The sequence below is a fragment of the Pelodiscus sinensis genome, chromosome 5 (assembly GCF_049634645.1).
Source record: "Pelodiscus sinensis isolate JC-2024 chromosome 5, ASM4963464v1, whole genome shotgun sequence".
NCBI lineage: Eukaryota > Metazoa > Chordata > Testudines > Trionychidae > Pelodiscus > Pelodiscus sinensis.
Window position 1 is genome coordinate 56,032,364 of NC_134715.1, and position 26,311 is coordinate 56,058,674.

Sequence of the window (26,311 nt, forward strand, 5' to 3'; positions counted from 1 at the left end):
CTCCACTTAGGAAGGAACAATCAGTTCCATACATACAAGATGGGAAGCGACTGTCTAGGAAGGAGCATGGCAGAAAGGGATCTAGGGGTCATAGTGGACCACAAGTTGAATATGAGTCAACAGTGTGATGCTGTTGCAAAAAAAGCAAATATGATTCTAGGTTGTATCAACAGGTGTGTTGTAAGCAAAACTCGTGAAGTCATTCTGCCGCTCTACTCTGCACTAGTTAGGCCTCAGCTGGAGTACTGTGTCCAGTTCTGGGCGCCACATTTCAAGAAAGATGTGGAGAAATTGGAAAGGGTACAGAGAAGAGCGACAAGAATGATTAAAGGTTTAGAGAACATGACCTATGAAGCCAGGCTTCATGAACTGGGCTTGTTTAGTTTGGAAAAAAGAAGATTAAGGGGGGACATGATAGCGGTTTTCAAATATCTAAAAGGGTGTCATAAGGAGGAAGGAGAAAATTTGTTCCTCTTGGTTTCTGAGGACAGGACAAGGAGTAATGGGCTTAAAGTGCAGCAGGGGAGGTTTAGATTGGACATTAGGAAAAAATTCCTAACTGTCAGGGTGGTCAAATATTGGAATAAATTGCCAAGGGAGGTGGTGGAATCTCCCTCTCTGGAGATATTTAAGAACAGGTTAGATAGACATCTGTCAGGGATGGTGTAGATGGAGCTTGGTCCTGCCTTGAGGGCGGGGGGCTGGACTCGATGACCTCTTGAGGTCCCTTCCAGTCCTATTATTCTATGATTCTATAATTAATTAGCAGTCATTTTGCACAAGAGGCTATTGCGCAAAAAGGAGCTTGTGTAGACAGCTCCTTTTTGCGCAAAACCCCCCTCTTGCGCAAGAGCCGTTCTTCCTGCAAAAATGAGGAAGAACAGCTGTTGTGCAAGAGGGAGTTTATGCACAAAAAGGAGTCATCTACATAGCTCCTTTTGCGCAAAAGCCTCTTGTGCAAAATGGCTGCTAATTAACTATGCAAATGAAGCATGGCGATATTCCACTCCACACTTATTTGCATAAGCTTTTCCAGAAGAAGGCTACAGTGTAGATGTGGCCAAAGACTGCTAGAATCTTCGGACAATCTGCCATAATCTAATACATCTCTAATGAGCATTTGTGAACATAGGTTTTTCAGAGGTTCAGAAGTTGACCAAATTTTGATGGATTTTCACAGGGACAGATACTCAGCTGATTTCTCTCAAATTTTCAAAGATATTGCTCCAAAGCATGAAGGCACTGGACCATCTTTATAAAACAGTTGTAAGAATTTAAAGCTGACAAAATAACATTATTCTCTAATATTGTTCTAGGAAACAGCTGAACCATTTTTGCTGAAACTTAAAAATAAACAAAAAATCCAGCCCCAGACATGGAAAATTCCAGCCCAGTCTGTTAAAAGTTGGGAACTTTTTAGGCTACTTAAATCTTATAATGGAAAGTGTTTGATATGTGTTTAGTGAAGGCTGCCTATCAGCTCCTTCTGTTATAACGTTACTGTGCATCATTTAACTTATCTGACAATAATAGTATGATAATAGTTGTATCCTTAATAGCAGCCTTATCAACTAATCATACACTTACAATTGCAAAAATGTAAATTGGCCTGTCTTCCAAAGCCACAGGCTGTTACGTTGTGTGTAAAAGGAGCTGTTGTGCTAATTCAACCAGTAGCAAGAAATGGCAATCCTTTGTCCATGTCTGAAACTCTGTCTGCATTTTCACTATCTTAGTCCACTCCTCCCTACTAAATGCTCTGCTAATTTAGTATTAACCTTACGTTGCCAAATTAGGAAGTGTTAATAAAATTTTTCATTTCACGATGAAGCTGATCTAAAGATTTGGCCAGAGCTCAGGGCCAGCAAATTTGATTGGAGATTGAGTACGTTTACTCCAGAGAAAACAGCCAGAAAAAGTTTGTAACCCTGCGGTCATGCCACTAAGAATGTGACCTTGTAATGCTTCTAAGAAGAGTAGTAGATTGAGTTCTAACACATAGAGGTTTTTTTTTTTTTTTTTTTTTTTTTTTTTGTGAGCCGATATTGAAGCAATGCACCAGAACAAGGTTAATAGGCATTATGATGCTAGAGGTTTATTTTGTTAGATCACTGGTTCTCAGCCAGGGGTATGTGTACCCCTGGCACTACACAGAGATCTTCCAGAGAACACAGCAACTAATTTAGATATTTTCCTAGTTTTACAACAGGCTGCATAGAAAGGACTAGTGAAGTCAGGATTACCTAAAATTTAATACAGACAATGATGTGTTTACATAGTTCTATACATTATATTGGTGGTTTTCAAACTGTGGGCAAGTTCATTTTATTGGGGTCAGCAGGGCCTACATTAGACTCACTGGGGCCCAAGGCAGAAAGCTGAAGTAGATGCCTAAGGCTACGTCTACACTGCAGGTTTCTTGCGCAAGAACTGTTTTGTGCAAGAGTTCTTGCACAAAAGGTCTTGCTCAAGAGCACGTCCACACTGCCATGTGCTCGTGCGCAAGAGATGTGCTTTTGTGCAAGAGCGTCCATGGCAGTGTAGATGCTCTCTTGAGCAAGAAAGCTCTGATGGCCATTTTAGCCATAGGGGTTTCTTGCGCAAGAAACCCCAGTTGCCCGTCCACACTGCCTTCTTGCGCAAGAGCTCTTGTGCAAGAGGGCTTATTCCTCATGGGGAGAGGAATAACTCTTGCGCAAGAAACCCTCTCTTCTGATGCTTTACTGTAAATTTACTTGCGCAAGAACACACGTGCAGTGTAGATGCTCTGCACGTTTTTGCACAAGAATGGTTGTTATTGCGCTAAAAGCCTGCAATGTAGCAAAGTGTTTACGTGAGGTGAAAGTTGGGGTATACAGGACAAAACAGACTCTGCGAAGGAATACAATAGACTGGAAAAGTTGAGTCACTATGTTAGGTGACATAAAACCAAAGTAGTTTAAAGCTCCCATGGCTTTTTCTGTTGTTATAATGGGGTGCTACCCCTGGATATCTGAAAGGGTCATTTTCTAGACTCCCTGCAGGCCAAAGTTGCTGCATGTAATTGGGCAGTGTGTGGAAGCATGCATGGTCTGCCACTTTCTTATTGTGTGGCTAGATAAAGAACTCAGTAGCATGATTTATAGGTGTGGCCGTAAGCACAGCTTTAAAATGGGTGCCCTTTGACACAGCTTACTTCCACTGCTCTGCCTCTTCCCCAATTGCCAATGCCTTCTCTGGTTCAGTCGTGCACTGTCCTACGCACACTTGATGCCTAACACCTCCTGGTAATTCTATGAAACAGCAGCTGTTCATTCCTACTTCAGGTACTCTTTCCTCTTTTGCTTCAGAGTGGTAAACACAGGAGGAGAGCTACACTTAATTATTGGGTATGAAGTAAGTGGGAATAAGACTCAGTGGGGATGGCCACTGTGACAGGAGGAAAGAAACTGTGGAAGGAGGTATGAAGGAAAGATGGTGTGGGAGATGGCCCAAGCAAGGCTCGGCACAGAGACAGATAATTACAGAGTTTTCATAGAGGGGTGGGAGCAGGGATAACAGGGACGGGGGGAGGGGGAAGTGGGGGAATAAGAAAACTAGACTGATTTTGCCAGATAGTGAACTCATACTCATTGTCTAGTCCTGGTTTCTCTCACCTGAGTCAGAAGAGAATGGGAATATTTCGAAGTTCTGGGGAGTGCTCCACTATATTTGATAACATCCTGTCAAAAGTGCAAACACAGGGTAACATAAGAACAAGCATACTATCACAAACATAGCCTGCTCTGAGTCATTTTTTGGCTCAGTATCAGGGAGACGCTTTTTCCTTTCACATAATTGACTTGGGGAAAGGGATGTGCAGCATGGAGGAGGGCTGGTGAGCATTGTAATCTCCTGTTTAGCAGCTCACTCACAGAAGCAGTGGTGATTTAGCATACTTGTTAAGGTTTTAATCCTACTAAGTTTTGGGACGATTCACATACTACATCTAAAGATGTACATAACTGCTTACAGAATTGGGGTCCACAAGCATCTCTAGACAAAGTCTCTGGTTTAAACAAAATTAAGTAGGATTTTCTAAGTTATATCTTGAGAGATATGAAAACAATCCTGTTGCATGGTTGTTATAGTGAAATGTTTAACTATACTGATAAATTGCTGGTTAAAATAGAAATTACGACGTTTCTATTAAAATACAGCAATTGGATTTGTTAATAAAATGTCCCCTTCTAAAAGACATTTTAAGAATGCATAGGCTTTTAAACATTAATCCAGAATCCTGGAATCAGCTATTCTTTGATGTTCAAGGAAAGAATCAAACTTCAAAATCCTCAAATAATTTCTCTGTCGGTGGGTTAGCTGGAAGATCTACTTTATTATTGTCTAAAATGTGAATTTTGCTTATTTAGCTTGAGTTCTATAAGATTAAAGATGTGACTTCAATAAAAGCTATGTTATAAAAACAATGGTACAGAGGGGATACTTTGACACTCCTGAACAGAATGCTGAGGGACAACCTATCCTAAATTCTCAATTACTGAGGCCTTGTCTGCTGTGGTGATCGATCTTCTGCAGTTTGAACTCAGAGGGTGGCCCCACTGGCATCTGGTACTCCTGCTTTTGAGAGTAGTAAGGGAAGCTAATGGGAGCATATTCTACATAGCTGGAGTTGTATTCCTTAAGCTGAGCTGCCAGATCTCATGTAGACCTGGCCTGAGGGCTTGTCTCTACTTATTGGAAGATCAATACTGCAGAGATTGATCTCCCTAGGTTCAATATAGCAGCTCTAGTAAAGTTCTGCTAAATTGACTGCTGATGGTGCCGCCATTGATTCTAGTACTCCATTGCATCACAGGAGCAAGGGAAGTTGATGGGAGAGTTTCTTTTGTTGATCTCCTGCAGTGGGGACGCCACAAAAACATAACCTACCAACCTGTAGATCGGGATCTACGGGTAGATCTTGGAGTCTCTGGCTATGTCTTGGTTACGCTGAACTTTCAAAAGAGGATATGCAAATTCCTCTGGGAATTTGCATATCTTCTTCTGATCTCACTTTCGAAAGCAGAGCTTTTGAAAGTAAAAGTAGTCGGGATGCGGTTTTTTTCCGGCAACCCCCACCCTTTTTTTGAAAAGCCACTCTTCTGCAAAAAATTAGGTTTACGCAGCTTTATGCGGAATTTGCATATCCTCTTTCAAAACTTCAGCATGGTCCAGAGGAGCCCTCAGACAGGTGATCCTGACTGGTTTGGCTGGGAAGCTATCAAAGGCTGGCACTTCAGTTGCCCCTCCACCCCCTGTCATGCTGCTCCTGGTCTCTGCTTTGGAGCTACCCTCCAGGGAGCCTCCTGCTTGCTGTGCAGGGTATGATAGCCCCCACTGCTGTACCCCATCTCCACACAGAGAGAAGGGGATAGAGGGAGCTTGGCAATGCAAATCTGTCACTCTCACACAATGTGTGTGTCTCCGTCATTCTCACAAACACACATTGTCCTTCACTCTCAACTCCCGACCCAGCACACATGTGGGGGTTGTTGTTACTACTTTTACTGCTTGCAAAATGGATTAGTTTTGGTTTATGACGGGTCTGTGCATTTCATAATTTTAATTTCTCTCTTACTCTTAAATTTAATTCTTTGAGTAATGAGTTCTAAAATGCCTAACCTGTTATGGCTGGACTAATTATCCCTGTGGGAATTGTGCTCCTGAAAGTGGCCCTGCAGCCCCTGAGAAAGACAGAGCAGGGGGTCTTCACACTATCGTTGCCTGCAGATACTACTCCTGCAGCTCCCAGTGATCAATAACAGGGAACCATGGCCAGTAGAATCTGTGGGCTCAGTGCCTGTAGAAGAGGGCAACACACGGCACCATGGAGTCATTGCAGTACACACTAGTGCTACGTCTACACTGGCATGAATTTCCGAAAATGCTTTTAACGGAAAAGTTTTCTGTTAAAAGCATTTTCGGAAAAGCGCGTCTAGATTGGCAGGATGTTTTTCCGGAAAAGCACTTTTTGCGGAAAAGCATCCGTGGCCAATCTAGATGCGCTTTTCCGCAAAAAAGCCCCGATCGCCTTTTTCATGATCGGGGCTTTTTTGTGGAAAACAGTACTGTGCTGTCTACACTGGCCCTTTTGCGCAAAAGTATTTCGGAAAAAGACTTTTGCCCGAACGGGAGCAGCATAGTTTTTCCAGAAAAGCACTGATGATTTTACAGTAGATCGTCAGTGCTTTTCTGGAAATTCAAGCGGCCAGTGTAGACAGCTGGCAAGTTTTTCCGGAAAAGTGGCTGATTTTCCGGAAAAACTTGCCAGTCTAGACACAGCCCAGCTGTTTACAGGAGTGGGGAAGGGCCAGGGCAGGAGTAAGTCTGCCTTAACCTCACTGCCCACCCAGAAGCAATCTCAGTTAAGCGGTGCCCAACCAGACCCTACATCCTGAACCCCTGTCCCATCCCTGAACCTCTTGCCCAGACGTGAGCCCCCCTGCATCCAAACTCCTTCCCAGATCTTGCACCCTGAAACCCCTCCTGAACCCCAATGCCTTGCCCTGGACTGAGCCCAGAGCCCCTCCCACACTCCAAACTCCTTGGTCCAAGACCAGAGCCTCTACCCCAGCTTGCTGGAAGCGAGTGTGGTTCAGGGAACAAGGGGAATGGAGTGAGTAGGGTGAGGCCTCGGAGAAGGGGCAGGAAGGAAGCGGGGCAAGAGTATTTGGGTTTGAGGTAGATCTTTCAATGCATTTAAATTGAAAAAGCGATCTTGTGGTTAAAAAGGTTGAAGACCACCAAGCTACACTAGTCACAAAGCTGGAGTTGCCTATCTGAGGTTGACTTTCTTGCCTCCTGTAGACCTGCCTTGAGTAAGGGACAATCACTATTCCTATACAGTATTTACTTTCCACAAGCTACCTCGCCATATAAATTATGAGTGATGTAGTGAATATTTGGATGCTAATATTTTAATTGCATTATTACACTTATTAACCATAAGTTGGGATATCACTAATTATATACTATATGTATTTTATGACTTTTAAACCAAGCGGGGAGAATTTAAGTATTATACCCAGCTGCACAGTGTACACACTTTCCTGTGTATTAGATAATTTTTATAGTAACTTCAATAAGTTTGCAGGCACTTTTGCTTCCTTGGCTAATCAGAGGCACTCTGGGGGATGAGGATGTACATTTTGGAGACCGTAGGTGAGGAGTCAGGGAAATTAATTCTGGCAACTTTCACGTGACGTGCGTTTTCAATGGGTTGCGTATCGCTGTGAACAACTGAGTGCGGGGGGGCAGCCAGCGGCTGGGGCCAGGATCCGCTTGGGGAGGAGGGAGATGAACCAAGGCAGGAAGACGCGAAGGGACTGGGGGCCCCGCCTGCGGCCGCTCCCTCCCTCGGAGGCGCCAGGCGGCGCTGTGAGCCTCGCCACCCCCACCCCCACCACCGCTTCCCGCTGCCCTTTGCCTCCCGGCGGCGGCGCGGAAATCAAACTCCGGCGCCTGCCTGGGCCTTCAGCGCCGCCGCCCCGCTCGGGCGGGAAGGAGGAGACATGGTAAGCGGCGTCCGTCCCGCTCCTCCTGCCCGGGAGCCGCGCTCGGGGACAGAGGCGGCCGCCGCCCAGGGTGGGGCTGAGGCGCTGCCGGCTCGTTGCGGCCCCTCTGGCGAGCCCGGCCGCGGCGCTGACCTGGGGGCGCAGTGGGACGAGCGGGTCGGGCGCGGGGCCTGTTCGGGGCCGCCCGAGCCCAGCGCGGCTCTGCTGGAACCGGCCTCCCTGGCTCGCCGGCGCCACGCTCGCTCGGAGGGGCGCCAGGCCCGTTTCAAACTGCCCCAGTGTGAACTGAGTCCCAGCCTGAGTCCCAGCCTGCCCGGCTCCATCGCTTTCACCCCATACACATCCCGACTCACAAGGGGATTTCATGGGGAGTGCGATTAACTTGTGGAACTCACTGCGACAAAATCTGATTGAGGCGCATAGCTTAACGAGATTATTTTTAAAAGGGTTGATACTGATAGGGATAAGGAGTTGTTATATGGGGGGGGGGAGGTAGCCACCACTTGCTGGAGGATAGAAAGAAACATCCACTGTGGGCAGTAGGGATATATAGGGTTACCCTTATAAGCATTAGCCTTCTCGGCATGTTGACCAGGATCTCCGGTTAACTGGTGGCCCACTCCAGCTGAAGCAGCTGCTCCCCATTCCCATGCATCAGGTTAGGGGGCCAGGCAGTGGGCATTGAGCTAGGTTGGAGCAGCCCTTGCCTTAGGATCCCTGTTAATTGATTAAACCTACTTGTTAACTTTTTAAAACAAGATTTTACATCCCTAATTGGCAGATAATCCTATGATTGCCCATTGCTGGGATTCTTGTACCTGCATTTGGTAACTTTGCCAAAAGATAGGATACCAGATTAAATGGACTGCTTACTCAATATGGCAGTTTCGTATGTTCCTTCACTTGGACTTTGGCTCAGTATTCCAACTGTACTAATACATCACAGGGGTTCAATGTAGAGTTTAAAATGTGCTTAAAATAATTCAGTGGTCTTGTTAAGGAAAGGACTTTTCTTCTTAATAGGGATATATCAACATGTAGTCAACTAAATGATGAACAGATAAGCCTGGCTTTATAGGTTAGTCCTATGTACTACATATACTCCCTCCTAGAGGCAGCAAAGGAGGGAGAGGTAAGAGCCAGTGCCCGGAGGGAACTGTCTTTTAAGCTGGTTCCCCCCCAAACACCGGATCCCACGGAGCTGCCTTCTCTTTCCCCCACTCCCTGCTGCTGCCTCTGATAGAGAAGCAGCAGTGCAGAGGGCGAGGGGGGCAGGCAGGAGCCAGTACTTGCGGGAAGTTGGCTTTTATGCCAGTTCTCCACACATACTGGCTCTGTGGAGTCATCTGCCCTCACTTGCTGCCTCCCACTGGCTCTATGGAGCCACCTGCTGTCCTCCCTTCGACGCTGCTGCTGCTGTATCAGATGCTAGTGCAGCCTCTGTCCATGAAGAGCTCGGGTTCCCTGTGAACAGGGGCTGGTGCCACTGCACGCTGCTGCCTTTGATAGAAAGGCAGCAGTGCAGAGTGACGGGGGGCTCCCTGAGAGTGGTGCCGGGAGCACACTGGCTGCTGGCTGCACCCCCGGGGACTATAGAATAGTCATATAACAACTAAGTTTTGATGCGGTTACACAATTATTCAATTATTCATCATCTAACATTCCTACTCAATAAGATAACTGCTTGTTTCCTTGGAGTGACAGCTGCTGTTGGGGTTATGACAAAGAAAGTTGTAAAAAGAAACTATTGGATAGATTGTAGGGAGCAGAAACTGGCTGAAGGAGGAGAAAAGAGTAGACAAGCAGGACAGAATTGTGGGGAGAACTGAACTTGAATCATGAGAGGATTTTAGAGATTTTGAGAGTTGAACATTACAAAGCTGGATAGATACATTATGGTGCTTTTCTGATTGTCTTTGAAGCATCAAGTATATGTTATTGGTTGCTGATTTCACTACCGAATGAGAGGAGGAGTGGACCAGAGGTTAGAGAACTAGCCTAGGTCTTGGAAGACTTTAGTTCAGCTCTCTGATCTGCTCCAGACTTCCTCTGTGACCTTGGGCAAGTCTTGTAGCATTTCTGCACCTTAGCTCCATCTCTAATATAGGGATAATAGTATTTGCCTATTGCATAGAAGTTTGTGAAGATAAATGTATTAAAAGTTATGGATTGCTTTTATCTCTATTAATGACAAGTGATAGTGATGCAAGTATTATTGTTAATTTGTGGTGTCGAGTATACGATTAACTGATAAGCGTAAGTTTATTGGTTAATCTTCTCTACTACTCCCATTTCCTCTCCTCTCTTTCCCCTTCCTCCCTCCTTCCCTCCCCCCGCTGCCTTTGAATCAGAGACAGCAAGTGGGGGGAAGCAGGAGCGGGTGCTGTGGGGTGCCATCTTAAAAGCCAATTCCCACTAGCTCTGGCTCCATAGTGCTGCCTCCACCCTCCTCTTCTACCTCTGAGAGGCAGCGGCAGGGGAGGCTGTCATGAAGCAACCTCTGTCCATGTTGAGCCTGCGCCCACCATCGACAGAGGCTGCTTTACGGCACCTTTTTCCCCTCCTTCCATAGTGGAGCTTGGAACCCCCGTGGACGGGGCTGCTGCCTCAGGGTGGTAGGCAGTCTGTCTGCGTGGGGAGCTGGTTTTTAACCTGGCTTCCCTTGCAGACCGGCTCCCACCTAGCACCCCCCGCTGCAGCCTCTGATACAGAGGCAGCAGCGTGGGTTGGCAGAGGGCTCCCAGGAATGGGACCGGATTGAACTAGCTGCCATCCCTGTCAACAATAGACTAGTCAAGTAACCGATAATATGTGGTTACTCGACTATTCTGTTACCTGATATCTAACGTCCCTATTGCTAATATCGGGTACTGGTAAAACCTTTGTTTCTCTGCATATGATTGATTTCCTTCATGTTGCTTTTCATCTCTCCATTTTCTCTGTCAGTTGATGAGACAGAGGTAGGCAGAATTTTCTCAGTCATTTTTCTCTAAGTAGGGTAACTTATTAAACCATTTTGTGGATGGTAGTATTTTGTATTACTGTTTCATATAGCTACTTTTCATGCTTCTCTGCCAGGATTTTTCCATTTAAATCCTAATCTAATGTTTCTGTAGCACTAGTCAATGCAAAATTGATTAGCTGCACTCCATATTTCTAATAAAATCTTTTAAAGCTGAATCTGTTCTACGACCTTTTTCCCTTTTAGATTTGATTATGCCAGGTTGCCTATAGATCAGACTAATTTTAGCTGGAGGCTGCCTCTGTTACAAAAGGTCATGTAAAAATAACTTGTACTGGGTCCAGTCTTCTTAGTGTATGCACATTGTGACTCAGGTGCAATGTGACCAGGATTCATCATCCAATTTGGTCTGTTAGCTTCCCCAGATTGGGTTCGGTACTGATGGGAGGTACGACATGAACACTGATCTGTGTCCCCCAACAGCCTCAATGATCAGTAACACAGCTAAAATTGGAATACAGAAGGGTTTTGTGTAGGGATGTAAAATGTGATTATTTTGCCAATCAAATAGTCGATGCAATTTCCAATGGCTATTTGATTATTTGATAAGGGCACTTCCACCTTTGAAGTGTAGAATGGGTATGAATAGAATTAACATGATTGTGATTATACTAGGAATGTTAAAATTAGATTAGTCAACTAATTGAATAGTTGATGGAATTTCCATCGACTATTCGATTAGTTGATAAGGGTGCTTCCACTTTGAAATGTAGCAAAAGACCACTTGGCTGTTGCTATATTTCAAAGGCGGAAGGGCCATGGTGTTCCACCTTTGAATGATGGGGCTCTTATGCATTTCAAAGATTGAAGCACCATGTGGAGTCTGGGGCCAGTGGGGGACTCCATGCAGTGCTTCCGCTTTGAAATGTACAAGAGCCACCCCTACTCCCTACCATGGAGCTAGAGCTGGGGAAACCAGCTTTTAAGCTGGCTCTCCCCAGCATCCCCTCCTCTTCCTTCCACCTCTGCTGCCTCTTTCTGATAGAGGCAGAAAGGTGGGGAGTGGGGAGGTGACTAGTTGACTAGTGAGTTTTTGCTTATTGGATATGTGACTAGTTGATTAGTTGCTTACATCTCTAGGTTATACTATCAACACAATCCTATGAACATTAAGAATGACTTCCACACTTAAGTACATTTCAGAAACTTAATAATACTTCACGTTACCAAAACCTTAGTTAAAATGTCATGTTTCATTCATATATTTATGTTGCTGATTACCAAGATATTTGGGGGAAAAAAGAAAACTTATTAACGTCTAGTCAATTTGCTGTTTTATACAGCAGTGCCACATACTAGTGTTTGTAACATCAAATCTTCCATAATAACTATACAGGCAGTCCCCGAGTTACGCGGATCCGACTTATGTCGGATCCGCAGTTACGAACGGGGCACTTCCTCTCCCTGGTCTCGAGCAGACCAGGGAGAGGAAGCAAAGCGGCGGCGGAACGCGCGGCCACCTGACAGCCCAGACGCGTCTGGGCTGTCAGCTGGCCGCGCGCTCCGCTCTGCTCCCCCCTCCCCCCCTCTGCAGACCGGGGGAGGGGGAGCAGAGCGGAGCAGAGCAGAGCGGCGGAACGCGCAGCCAGCTGACAGCCCAGACGCGTCTGGGCTGTCAGCTGGCCGCGCGTTCTGCCGCTCTGCTCTGCTCCGCTCCGCTCCGCTCTGCTCTGCTCCCCCTCCCCCTGGTCTGCAAACCATGGGGGGGGGGGAGAAGCAGAGCGGAGCACGCGGCCAGCTGACAGCCCAGACGCGTCTGGGCTGCCGCTCTGCTCTACTCTGCTCCCCCTCCCCCTGGTCTGCAGACCTGGGGGACAGGGAGCAGAGCAGAGCAAAGCCACGGAGCCCGAGGGCAGCAGGATAGCCACGGCGCGTCTGGGCTGTCCCGCTGCCCGCGTGTTCCGCCACTTTGCTCCCCGTCCCCCTGGTCTGTAGACCAGGGGGACGGGGAGCAAAGCAGAGCAAAGCCACGGAGCCCGAGGGCAGCAGGATAGCCACGGCGCGTCTGGGCTGTCCCGCTGCCCCCGTGCTCCGCGGCTTTGCTCCGGACGCCTGTGGTACAGCAGCTGGGGCGCTGCCGGTTGGTCCCGTAGCGCCGCTCTGGGTGCCACTGGACCAACCCAGCAGCACCCCAGCTGCTCTGCCCCAGGTGTCCCCTAGTCAGCAGCTGCTGAAAATGACCAGTGGCTGACTACAGGAAGCCCCTGCCCCGGGCTTCCTGGAATCAGCCGCTGATCAGTTTCAGCAGCAGCTGACTTGGGGATGCCTGGGGTTCTTAAGTTGAATCTGTATGTAAGTCAGAACTGGCGTCCAGATTCAGCCACTGTTGAAACTGATCAGTTTCAGCAGCGGCTGAATCTGGACGCCAGTTCCGACTTACATACAGATTCAACTTAAGAACAAACCTACAGTCCCTATCTTGTACGTAACCCGGGGACTGCCTGTATGTGATGTCACCAATACAGGTATGTGACAATGTTGAATAAATTAAAGGGGAAGAGAGAGTTTGTTTAAAAAAAAGCACACAATCAAACAAGGTTTTGATCAAAAATTTTGTAACACTAAATTATTATACTGTTTTAGTATGTTCAGCAGTCACTTATGCTAGGGATGTTAAATTTAGATTAATTAACTAATCGAATAGTCGATGGGATTTCCATCAACTATTCGATTAGTCTGTAAGGGCACCTGGTGGGCTCTTGCTACAGTTCAAAAGTGGAGGCCTCACCCCCAGCAGGGCTCTTGTACATTTCAAAAGCAGAATCGCAGCAGAACTGGTGCAAGCAGAGACTGCTTCATTCCCTGCTCGCACTGTTTCCCACTGTGCTTCTGCCTCCTCTGCTCCCCACGGAGACAATGCTGGGGGGAACCAGCTTTTAAGATGACTCCCCCTAACACCTGCTCCTCCTCTCCCCCTCCCTTGCTGCCTCTCTCTGATAGAGGCAGCAAGTGGTGGGAAGTGACTAGTTGCATCACTAGTTGACTGTCTGATAAGCTTATGCTTATTGGATAGTCGACTAGTCGCTTACATCCCTAACTTATGCACCAAGTTATCTTTCCAAATTAAGATTTTATACAGTATAATTTTAAAAAAATCCAAAACATTCTGGTTCTTGTCCATGATTGTAGATTATAAATTCAAACATTTGTTGCTCTTGCCTATAGCCTGTTCCAGAGTGGAAAAAAAAAAGCTGTGAAACTGACAAGAATCCCATCACTTTCACTCGACTGAGGCTATTCATAGCATATCAAAGCTAAGGCAAAGTATGATCCTCCCTTTTCAAAATCCTATATACCTCTGTGGTCTTGAATGCTACGTACTACTTCTAGGAACTTGCCAAAATCACTTTTTCATCAGTTAGTGGTTTTAATGAGCCTTTTTAGTATGTGAAGATTATGCTTAATATATTTGCAGTGCATAATATGATCAAAGTGATGAGGTACCACTTTCTTTGCATAGGCTCTAAAGAAGGGATAGGTAATCTTTTAAAACCAAAGAGCCAAACAACATAAAAATTCAGAACAAGTGATCTACAAAGAGCTGTATAAGAATGTTCATTTGCATGACTGAAAATGTACAACTTAATATTCTTGATAATTGACATAATGATTGTCAGTTATTATTAATAATAGCACAAATGAAACATACTCACGGACTTTATTTAATGGGACTTATGCTGCCGCATCTTCTCACACAGTTCTTTATAGTTTACATCATAACTGGTCAAATTTAGCCTTATGCGCGCATTCAGGCTGTCTTCTCTCAATCTTATGGCTGGGCTGGTGATATGGGGGTGTATGAGGAGCTCAGGGCAGGAGATTGGTGTGTGTGGAGCTGCAGGCATGTTATGGCAGGGGACTGGGGATGTGGGAGTATATGGGGTTCAAGGCATGGGGTTCAAGTGTATGATGGGCTCATGGTTGGTGTGTGTAGGGTGTAGGAGCATTATGATGCTGCATCCAGATGGGGGCTGGGCCCCGACTGGGGACTTGTTGGCCAGGCTTCATTTTTAAATAAAGTAAAATATTATGTCCAATTCAAAAGGTTTTGACATTGTCTTTATTTATGGGAGGGGTGGGGAAACTTTTTTGGGTCAGTGGCTACTGACCCACAGAAAAATCAGTCGGGGACCACAAAAACTACCACCTTCCAAAAATCCCCAACCCTCACTGATGTGACCCCCCAATTGAAACACCTCATTCCCCTGGTGCTCCAGCCCCATAGTGGGGATAGGAGCAGGGAAGATGGAGGTTCAAAGCCTCAGGCCAGAGTTATTCTTCTGGGGTTCCAAGGTTAGTGGATTTTGTGGGCCTCCGTAGGCTCTGGGTTGGGGCCAAAAATGAGGCGGTAAGTGTGCAGGACAGGGCTACCAGTGAATGGGATAGGGGCAGGAGTGCAGGATTTGGGCGGAAGGTGGGATGTGTGAGGGTGCGAGTTCTGGCCAGGAGGCAGGCTGCCTGGCCAGGTGGCTGGGGGGGGGTTCTAGCCAGGAGGCAGAGGGCGGGGGGGGGGGGCATGGACAGGGAGCAGCAGGCAAGTTGTCTGGTCAGGGGACTGGGGGTAGAGGGCAGGGGGGAATTTGGCCAGGAGACTGGGGGCAGCTATCTGGCTGGGTGGGGGATGAGTGAGGGGATGGGGGTGTAAGCATCAGGGAATGGGGGGGAGGCATTTACTTGTTTTCACTCCACATGGCAGGCACTATGTATCATGCCTCCTGCTGCTCCCATTCGTCCTCTGGGAAAGGCTCGTATGGGAGGCAGCAGGAATTGTGAGAGCCATATTTGGTATCTGGTTTTCCCCATGCGGGGGGAAGGAAATGGCTGTCACGCCAAGGCATGTTTAGTCTGTTGTCTCTCCCCCTCCCCCCACGCCTTGCCTCCCTGGAAGCTGGCACTGGCGTTCCAATCTTGTAGCAGGCTGTAAGGTTGCAATGCCAGCACTGGGTCCATGATGTGGGGGGAGCCAAGAGGGAATGAGCTGGGGCTCCCAAAGAGACATATCTGACTCCCTAGAGAGCCTTATTTGGCTCATGAGCCATAGATTGCTGACCCCTGCTCTAAGGGGACATTATCAATTAAAAAAACCTATTGTTGTAAGTAACACTCAATGAAATTAAGAGATTGGAAAAGAAAATACTTTTAAATTTTACTTTTTTGTATTATACAGCACTTTATATACAATCAATTCCAATGTTTCCCTGTATATTCAGTCAGTTTCCCCTGCTAATTTTTTGACATAGCATGATGAAAAGAAAAATATTTGAAAAATGAAACATAGGATTTGTTCTAATAGGTGAATATAGCTGACCACGATATAATTAAATTTAACATCTCAGTGGCAGGAAAAATACTACAGCAACCCATGCTGGCAGCATTTAATTTCAGAAAGGGGGCCACACAAAAATGAAGAAGTTAAACAGAAAATTAAAGGTACAGTGCCAAAAGTGAAATTCCAGCAAGCTGCATGGAAACCTTTGAAAGACACTATAATAGAGGCTCATCTTAAATGTATACCCCAAATTATGTTTTTTAAGAAGAGAACCAAAAAACTGCCATCATGGCAAAAAAAAAAAACCAGTGAGTGCCTAAGGATTTTAGATATCAGTGAATAATCATGTACTTTCATGAAATTTTAGTGGTTACATGACTATTTGATAGACCCGGGAGAAGGGCTGGCAGCCAGTTTCCTACTGGTTCTACACCCGGGGTGCCAAAAAGGAGCCAGGTCACAAGGGGAGCTGGTTTAATAATCAGCTCCCCACACAGATCGGCTGCCTGCCGCCCTGCACTGCTTCCTCTGATACAGAGGTAGCAGTGTGAGGTGGCAGCAACTCCTGTCCACGGGGGGGGGGGGGGGTTGAGCTCCCCGTGGATAGCGACTGGTCTGTCTCCCCTGTCCACAGAGAGCTCGGACCCCCCCCGTGGACAGAGGCTTCTGCCAGAGTATCCTTTGTCTGTGGTAAGCCTGGGTCCCCTGCATCTGACAGAGGCAGCAGTGGGGGGGGGGGACTTTAAGCCAACTTCCCCCCAGCACTGGCTCCTGCTCCCCCCCCTTTGCTGCCTCTGATACAGAAGCAGCGGGGGAGAGAGGGAGGGGAATGCGTGTAGTCGACAAGATTAACCAATAAGCCTAGGCTGATCGGTTAATCATATAGTTGACTCCATGTTGACATCTCTAAAATGAAGTATAAAAATATAATCAGGAAGGCCAAAAAAGAATTTGAAGTACAGCTACCCAAGAACTCATCTTTTTTTCCTGCTATTACTTTTTAAGTATATCAGAAGCTGGAATTCTGCCTAACAACCAGTGGTGCCACTGGACGATTGGGATATCAAAAGAGCACTCAAGGACAATAATGCCGTTCCAGAGAAACTAAATGAATTATTTGCATCAATTTTCATGTTTTAAGATTAGGATATTAAATTTAGATTGATTAACTAATCGAATAGTCGGTGAGATGCCTTGGTCTACTGGGCTCTTGCTACAGTTCAAAAGCGGAAGCCCTGCATGGAACATGGGGCCTGCAGGGGACTCTTGCTGATCCCACACTTTCTGCAGTGCCTCAGCCTTTGAAATGTATGAGAGTCCAAGGAGAGCTCTTGTACATTTCAGAAGGAAGCCCCACAGGGAGTGTGGGGACAGTGGGGGAGTCCCCCCACTAGTCCTGTGCTCCCTGTGGTGCCTGAACCTTTCAAAAGCAGAATTGCAGCAGAAGTGGCGTGAGCAGAGACTGCTTCAGTCCCCGCTGGCGCCATTTACCACTGTGCTTGTATCTCCCCTGCCCCCCATGGAGATGGTGCTTGGGAACTGGCTTTTAAGCCAGCTCCCACCAGCTTCTGCGGCCCCGCCCCTTCCTGTCTTTCTCTGATAGAGGCAGCAGTGGGGGGGAAGCAACTAGTTGCATCACTAGCTGACTATCCAATAAGCATAAGCTTATCGAATAGTCAACTAGTCGCTTTCATCCCTACTTAGGTTATGAAGAAGATTCCTAAACCTGAGTCATTCTTTTTGGATGATAGTTGTGAGGAACTCTCAGAGATTGAGATGTCAGGTGGTTTTGGAACACATTCATAAACTAAACAGTAATGAAGTCACCAGACCCAGATGATATTCATCCAAGAGTTCTGAAAGAACTCGAATGTGAAATTGCAGAGTTACTATTATTTGTAACCTATCCTTTAAATCGCCTTCTGCACAAAATGACTGGAGGATAGCTGATATGACTCCAGTTTTAAAAAGGGCTCTAACACAGATCCTGGTGACTGCAGGCTGGTAAGATTGACTTCAGTACCAGGCAAACTAGTTAAAATTCTCAGACACATAGATGGACATAATTTGTTGGGAAAAAGTCAATGTATTTTTTGTAAAGAGGAATCATATCTCAACAATCTACTAGAATTCTTTGAGTGGGTCAGCAAGCATGTGGACAAGGGGGGTCCACTGGATATCATGTATAAGGATGTAAAATCTCATTTAATTGACTAATCAGTTAAACAAGCAGGGGTTCTCTGGGCCTATGGTTGGGCCCTGGTCTGCTGCGGACCTACCCTGCAGTCAGGGGCTGCTCTGGCATCTCTGCAGGAGCAGCCCCTGCCTGCGGGATGCCTGGGCCCATTGCAGACGGGTGCACTGGAGCAGCCCCTGTCTACTTGAGGCTGGAGCAGCCTTCTACTCGAGGCAGGTGGGGAACTGTTTCAGCCCCACCAGTTAACCTTCACATCCCTAATAGTGTACTTGATTTTGAGAAGGCATTTGACAAGGTCCCTCACCAGTGGCTTTTAGGCAAAGTAAGCCATCATGGGATAAGAAGGAAGGTCCTCTTATGGATTGGTAATTGGTTAAAAGGAAACAAAAGGGTAGGAATAAATGGTCCGCTCTCAGAATGGAGAGAGGCAAGTGGTGGCATTCCACAGAGGTCTGTCCTGGGGTCAGTACTTTGAATATTGCATAAGATGTCCATCTCAAAAAAGATGTATTGGTATTGGAATTGGAAAAGGTTCAGAAATGGGCAACAAAAATGATTAGAGGCATGGAACAGCTTCCGTATGAGGAGAGATTAATAAGATTGGCACTTTTCAGCCTGGGAAAGAGAGGACTAAGGAAATATATGATAAAGGTCTACAATGGTTTGGAGAATGTAAATAAGGAAGTATTTACTACTTCTCATAACACAAGAACTAGGGTACACCAAATGAAAACAAAAGGCAGCAGGTTTGCAACAAATGAAAGGAAGTATTTCTTCACAGAATACACAGTTAATCCGTGGAACTCGTTGCCAGAGGATGTTGTGAAGGCCAAGTCTATGCCAGGGCTCAAAAATACTAGATGAGTTCATGGAGGATAGATCCATCAATGGCGATTAACCACAATGGGCAGGGAATTCTCACACTATAGACTACATGGGGATTGGTGCCAGCTGTCGAGAGATTGGAATTGGTATGTCTAATGTTGGTAAGGCAAGACAAACAAGGAAATATGGGGATACAATAAAAAGCCTTGGAAACTATGTGAGGTAGGGGATGAATTAGATTATACAACAAATTAGTTCCATACTTAATGTCTTTGAAACAGTATATTTTGAATGGATTAGCCTGGCATGGTTTTCCTTTGTAAAGAAGTCCTATTCCAGGGAGTATTGTGGTATGGTAGAGTATTGAGAGGTCAAGGAAATGCTTCTTGTAGAGGTAACTAGATGTGAAGTCAGAATAAAATTAATTCTCAAGATAGCATTAAAAGATACCAGAGGATGTTGTAAAGGCCAAGTTTATACCAGAGTTAAAAAAATAATAGATAAGTTCATGGAGGATAGGTCCATCAATGGCTATTAACCACAATGCACAATGTTGGCATTAAAGCACTGAATATATTTTATGTTTTAGTCTAAGAAAAAGGGACTGAGTGTTGAAGAGAAGAGAACTCGTATGATGGAAATTTTTTTTGAAACAGTAAGTGTGTTAATTTTCATACATTTCCTGACCATTGGGAACATCCATAAGTTGCTAGTGGCTGAGTGGCCAGGTCACTGAGTCTTGGGTTCAGGTCTTGGCTCTGCTACTGTCCTGCTGGATGACCTTGGGCAAGTCGCTTCCCTGCTCTGTGCCTGTTTCCCCATGTGTAAAGTGCAGATGGTAAATACAGGTTGAACCTCCCTGATCCAGCGCCCTTGAGACCTGAGCATTCCCGAACAAGAGAGTTTACTGGACATGGGGCGGTCAGGCCTCTGGGCCCTCGGCTCTGCCAGCATGCTGCCCTGGCTTGCTTGCCAGGCTCTGCTGCTCCTGGCTGCTTGTGGGGCTCCACTGCTGGGCGCGGGGCTCCCCTCCCCAGCCGCCTCGGCTGCTGGAAATACATGGTTTTGAATTTAGGTACAATAGTCAGGAAATCCAAAGTTAGATTTCCCATAACATCAGTAATTGCTGTGCTTTATGTACTTCTGTGTAGTACTTATTAAACATTTTCCTGTAGAGGGTCTGGCATGTGTAACAGAGATGGATTGCACAAAGCCTTTTCATCTGGCACATTAATAAACTCCAGTCCATATGTGAGGGAGCAGCAAAGTAAAATTCAACAGGACTTAGGGAAGTTTTCAGTATTTGCTTTGTTCCCTCGATTCCAAATCTATCAGTTTCACTTTTCATGCCATAGGAGGAAGAGGGAGGTAGTTAGGGATGCTCAAATCAGACAATGTGGGAGCAGGATGAAACAGCAGAATAGGATGGGGAAGGATGAGAATGCAGCCAAAAGAGGACCATTGTAGGGGAAAGCACATCTTTGTGTTTGTGACTAGAGATGTTAAATTGCAGGTAATCAGCTAATCAAGTAGTCAATGGAACTTTCATTGACTACTCGATTAGTCAATAAGGGGGGAAAACTGCAGAGCTGCGGTGGGGTTAGCCGCTGAACTCTTAATACATTTTAAAAGCAGACCCCAGCTCACTCTCCCTCCCCCCACTGCACATCTGTTTTTTACATGTACTAAGCTGCTGGGCTCTAAATACATTTAAAAAGCAGAGGCGCAGCATCTGGGACTGGGCACGAGCTGGGGCTTAGCTGATTCCCTGCTCGCGCCTGGTTCCCCACTACGTCTGTGCCTCTCCTGCCCCCTGGAGATAGTACTGGGGGAACTGGCTTTTAAGCCGGCTCCCACCAGCTCCTGCCAACCTCTTCTCTGTTTCTATCGGAGACAGGCAGCAAGCTGGGGGGAAGCGACTAGTCAATTTACTACTACCCGATTAGGGGTGTAAAATTTAGATTAATTAACTAATTGAATAGTTGATGGTATTTCCATCGACTATTCGATTAGTCTATAAGGCCGCCTACAGGCTCTTGCTACAGTTCAAAAGTGGAAGCCCCGCAGGTATCGCAGGGCCAGCGGGGACTCTCCCACTGGCCCAGCGCTCCCAGGCACCTGAGCCTTTGAAATGTACAAGAGCTCTGCTGGGGCTCTTCTACATTTCAAGGGCAGAAGCATGCAGGGAGTGTGGCGCAAGTGGTGACCCTCCCTCTTGCTTCACGATCCCTGGCACCTCAGCCTTTGAAATGTACAAGAGCCCTGGGTCAGGGTCCATGCAGCATTTCAAAGCAGCAGTGACGCGTGGAGCCCAGAGTCTGACCCCCGGCTCCACGCGATGCTGCCATCTTGAAGCACCCCCTTTTCTTGCACCCCTTCTTCTTCCCCCCCCCCACTGCCTCTTTCTGATAGAGGCAGCAAATGGGGGGAAAGCGACTTGTCAACTAGTCGCTTACATCCCTATTTGTGACACATCCTACATATTTTAAATATTTAAGTTATTAAAATACATTTATTGTGGTGCAAAAGTAGCTAAATTAGGATATGAGGATCTGACCACAGCGTGCATTACCCTTTGGAGTCTAAATTTAGGTATGAAGCAATTAATTAAGAGTAACAGAGGAAAAACTGGAAGAAATAACAAAGGCTAAAACAAGATAAAATCACTTTTAATTTTCAAAAAACTTCAGCTCTGTCTTGAGAAGCATGCAGTATTTTTCCCAGAGAAATGAAAAAAAAATTAGATATGCTTACTTGTATGTTTGTTGTAATTAATTGAGTATAGAACATAAACATGACTTAAATAAGACTGTCATTTAGAGGAGATGTGCCTCTTGTCTTTTGAACAGAAAGATGTTTTTCAGTTAAAGGATCTGGAGAAGATTGCACCCAAAGAGAAAGGAATTAGTGAGTATTAACATTTTTTTTGATCTAAAATTTTTTTAGACATTCAGAATTGTTTTGTGAACCAGTCACACATTTGAATTTTTGTTTTCAAATAACACTGACTTAAGGATCTTCATAAGAATAACATGAAACAAAAGAAAAATACCTAGCTGTGAGGTGGTACTGGCTTGCATACATTTTATGCATAAACTTCTCAAAACTATGTTACCAGTAGCTGTAACTTATATTGCGCAATAAGGCCAAAATTTTCAAGTTTTGATGTCTAAAGTCTGGAACCTGTATCCCTGATTAGCTTCATAAATACATGGCATGATTCTTAAAAGTGCTAAGGACTCACTGAAGTCATTGGGACCTGTGGGTGCTTATCTTTGAGAATCGTGCTATATGTTTCAGTGTTTAACTAATGATTTAGGTGTCCAACTTTGGTCACCCACATCTTAAAGATTTGGTCCACACACGTGCATACTCAAACTGTAGTGTCTTGCATTTCTCAAGCAAAACTATCCAGTGCAGGAAAGACCTGTTTGAAAGCCCATGAAATTCAACAGAAGGCTCTTTGTTGACTTCCTTTGGCTTTGGATCAGGACCAAGATGACTTTTTGTATATTTTGTGTACTTCCAGTCCTGTTCCTATATTCCTTGTATATTTTTTCCTTTTTACAGCTGTGTTTTAGTACTTGTGTACAAATGTTCACCTTCTTGATCAGCTCATCTTTACAACATCATGCTTCAATCATGGATAAAGAAAAAGTAGTTTTGCTGCAGGGGAGCTCAGTTCTAACCTGAAAAATATTTACTATTGAAACACATTTTTTTAAAAAAGTCACAGAGGATAGAGGCACTTGCAAAAGCTCTATGGAGACAAGATAAGGTTTCAGTTCATTTCTCAACATACTTGCAGTATTAAATATTACGGGAAGAAGCTTAACAGATTTTTAAATACAATTTAAAAATATCTGATGTAGAAACTTTTTCTTGCAATCCTTTATTGAATACCTGAATACTTTGCCAGTTGACTCATGTAGATGACAATGATACCATTTCAAGTCTATAGAAGATTACTTGTGAACTTCATATTTACCATGCTTGAAAAAACCCACTTTGCTAAGTTGAATGGCAAACTTTCCTGGGCAAGTGTGGGGCATTAGTTTTTCAAGAATAAACATTAGTTTGCTTAAAATTGTCTCTCTCCCATCTGATTACAATATGTGTACTTAATATAAACACATACAATTTTGTCCTTTTGAGTCTGTAGACAGAGTGCTCCAGAACCTCTACTGCTGATTAATGCTTCACCCAGAGTACAAGTACATGCAAAATTAAAAAATTAAACATTAAGAAATGCTAGAATTAATGTTGCCCAGACAACTTCTAATTTGCCCTTTTGTCTTAAGATAATTTTAAATTATGTAGTCTCATGCTCCCTTCTCACAGATCACTGCCTCATTTAGTCAAGCTTTGCCCTGCAGTCTCTCGCCTTTTTGGTTTTCTTTCTTCCCACAAATTTGAGTTGTTTTAATATATTTTTGAATGTTAAAATAATCTCCCAGGTCCTTGAGAAATTTAAAGCAATACTATTATGCAAACAGCATCATGGAGGCATATTTTGCCACACATAAACCTATTCTAGATGGGATTGTGGCCCATTTAACTGGATCCTTAGCAACTTTAGAGCCCAAAAGAGCATCAGGCACTGCAGAAGTAATTTGGAGACTGCCATTTGGTCCTCTATCACTTTTACTAAGCACTACAGTTCTGACCTGCAATTTTACACATAATTGTCCTTTTGCACAAAGGTTTTCTCTTTGTAAAGCGGTACTTGTTACTTTAGAAAAGGGGATTGCTAATTTCACTTGATCTGATTGTTTTTCTTTATTGCTTGCTACATTACAAACTGCTTTGGATTATTAGGGGAACAATCATTACCCAACACGGAGAATATCAGGTAACAAATTGTCATCTTATTGTAAGCTACCCTATGCATGATACTGCCATTCACTTCAAAGAGATTCTCTGCATGGAGTGGCTGTGGCACAAGATCTTTATTTTTGATGTCTTCCAAACAGCAAATGAAAAAGGAGATAGACTATTCAGAAATATGCGTTTGTGGATTGGGCTATATTTATGTTGCCGTTAGGGATGTAAAATCCCATTTAATTAGTTAACTGGTTAAACGTTAAGTTAACCAGTTAACGTTCAGTTAAACGTTAAGTTAAATGTTAAGCTGTGGGCAGGGACCACTCTGACCTGGCTGCTTCTGACCCCTCTCGGGGCCGCCAATTCCCAGCTCACGTGTGGCCAACAGAGTTGGTGGTCCTGCGAAGGACTGATGGGAGCCAGCATCCTCAAGTGCGGGTTCACGGGGCTGGGTTCATCTGCAGTGAAAATGTAAACAAGTCTAGTACATTAATCTCAGTTACAGTGATATATTTGCTACTCAGTCATGTTCTTTTAAAATCAAATATAACCACCTAACACGTACACTGAAGAAAAACTGACTTTTGTTTTTGTTGTTAGCTACTATGTCAGTAAAGGAGATCCTGCAAAGTTTAGTTGATGACGGCATGGTGGATACTGATAGAATTGGAACTTCCAATTATTTTTGGGCTTTTCCAAGTAAAGCTCTTCATGCCAGGAAGCGTAAATTGGAAGCACTGGAGTCTCAGGTATATTTGCATTGAAAAAAGCACGTATTTGTCTGAATTGTGTAAGCATGCTGTTTCCCTACAGCCCTTGCTATATCTGTCTCAGTTTGTTACAGAAAATGCTGCCAGCAGGTCCACTGGCACCCAGCTAATAGTTTTTTTTTCTTTTTGTTTAATCAAAAGAGCCTATTCATAAGCCATGGTCACACTGCCAGAACCACAGATGCTTTAAAAAATATTGCCCACAGTTGAGAAGGTTTTTTTTTTTTTTTTTTTGGTTCCATCAATGAAGAAAATATTGTGACCTACTTAATTTTGAATCAAAACACTTTCACTGGGGTAACTATCTTTAAATTATTGGGCAGTATGTATTTTCCTTGTACCCTGCTATATATTGTGGCAGAGTGATGTTCTAAAAAGTATCTGCCTGTTCTAAAGACTAAAGTAGGCAGCATTCTGTTGGGATGCTCTAATGTGAACATCCATTTCTAACTACTGGTTGAAACTCTCTAGACCAGGACTCCCTGGTCCAGCAACATCCGTGGTCCTTCTGGATGTTGTTGTATATTTCAGTATAATTTCTATTTGTTTCTTAAATAAACCTAATCTTTCTGCTTGCTTGTTTGAATTGCTGTTCACTGGAAAGACTTCTTCTCATCACTTCTGTTTATTCCGCGTATTAAAAATAACCAGAACTTGGAGGACAAATTTTTATAAACTTTTTGGTCTGATCTTATGACGTTTCTTTTCAATTGTTCATTTCCTGATTTGGCACAATTAACTGATTCTTCAGTGAATGGGTCATGAATAGAAAATTCTTATTTTTGACCTGTGGGAAATATTTTGTGCCATCAATACAACTTGAGGTGTAATTTTGCCAAGTTATCTTTTTTGATACCCAAATTAAGTTTTAAAAAATGTTCTTTAACTGTAACATGAAATGACAAGGCATGTCCACATTTGTTTTCATAAACAGTCAAAAGATCCTTACCAAATAAATACGATTAGCTGTGCAGAAGATGACACATTTGTAGAGTAGTCCAGAGTGTAATTAGTTCCCCATACAGTAGAACCTAAGTGTTCTGAAAACCAGAGTTATGAACTGACCAGTCATCTGTACACCTAAATGGAACTGGAAGTACACAATCAGGCAATAACACAGGAAAGTGGGGGGAAGGGAAGAGGGGGGAGAGAAAGCAGTTACAGTAGAATACTTTGTTAATGTAAACTACTAAAAAAAAATTAAGGAACAACAGCATTTTTCTTCTGCGTATTAGTGCTTCAAAGCTGTATTAAATCAATAGTCAGTTGTAAATTTTAGAAAGACCAACCATAGCATTTTGTTCAGAGTTACTAACAACTGCTACTCCTGAGATGTTCATAACTAAGGTTCTACTGTAAATATTTCTTGCTAGTTCAGGGATTCTTTTTGTCATCGTACCTATAGATAATGGAATTGTTATACAGTAATTTCCTTTTCTGAAGAATAGTCAAATAAAATCTTGATTGTTTCAGTACCAAAGGTGTGTGTTAATTTTTTGTGAGACTCCCCTATCTTTAGTGTTCAGAAAATCACTTTTAAAAAAAAAGCTGGGATGTTTTAAATGAGACATTTTCAGTTCTTGTTACAGCCTTGTAGGCTTTGCATTTTTCTTAAATAATTCAAAGGTTTATTTTTGGAATATGACTGTTCACTATAAAGATCATGCTTCAGTTTCAAAGATCTCCCATTTTTTGCTATCATAATAACTAGACACTAGGGGGTGCCTGTTGTGCCTGAGCAGTGGCTCTTCAGTGTTAATCTGCAGATCTTTTTGTTTGATCTCCAATACTCAAATGGTATTTTTCCTATCCCCTACTGTTCCTCCGTGTTCCTCTTGGAATTCTTAATTTCACCCTTACTTTACATCACTA

General features: G+C 44.4%; 1 protein-coding gene across 3 annotated transcripts in view; it reads left to right on the forward strand.

Moving 5' to 3' along the window:
* Nucleotides 1-7,277: 7,277 nt before the first annotated feature.
* The window catches only part of MND1 (meiotic nuclear divisions 1), a 68,738-nt gene continuing 49,704 nt past the window's right edge, over nt 7,278-26,311 (forward strand). Inside the window, exons 1-4 of one of the 3 annotated variants that reach the window (XM_075930076.1) lie at nt 7,278-7,532; nt 19,435-19,500; nt 21,695-21,752; nt 24,270-24,418. In XM_075930076.1, the coding sequence (XP_075786191.1) occupies nt 7,530-7,532; nt 19,435-19,500; nt 21,695-21,752; nt 24,270-24,418 (276 nt within the window). In that variant the 5' untranslated portion in view covers nt 7,278-7,529. The remainder of the gene's footprint in view (nt 7,533-19,434; nt 19,501-21,694; nt 21,753-24,269; nt 24,419-26,311) is intronic. The other 2 variants (XM_075930078.1, XM_075930077.1) reach the window with 2 other exon arrangements.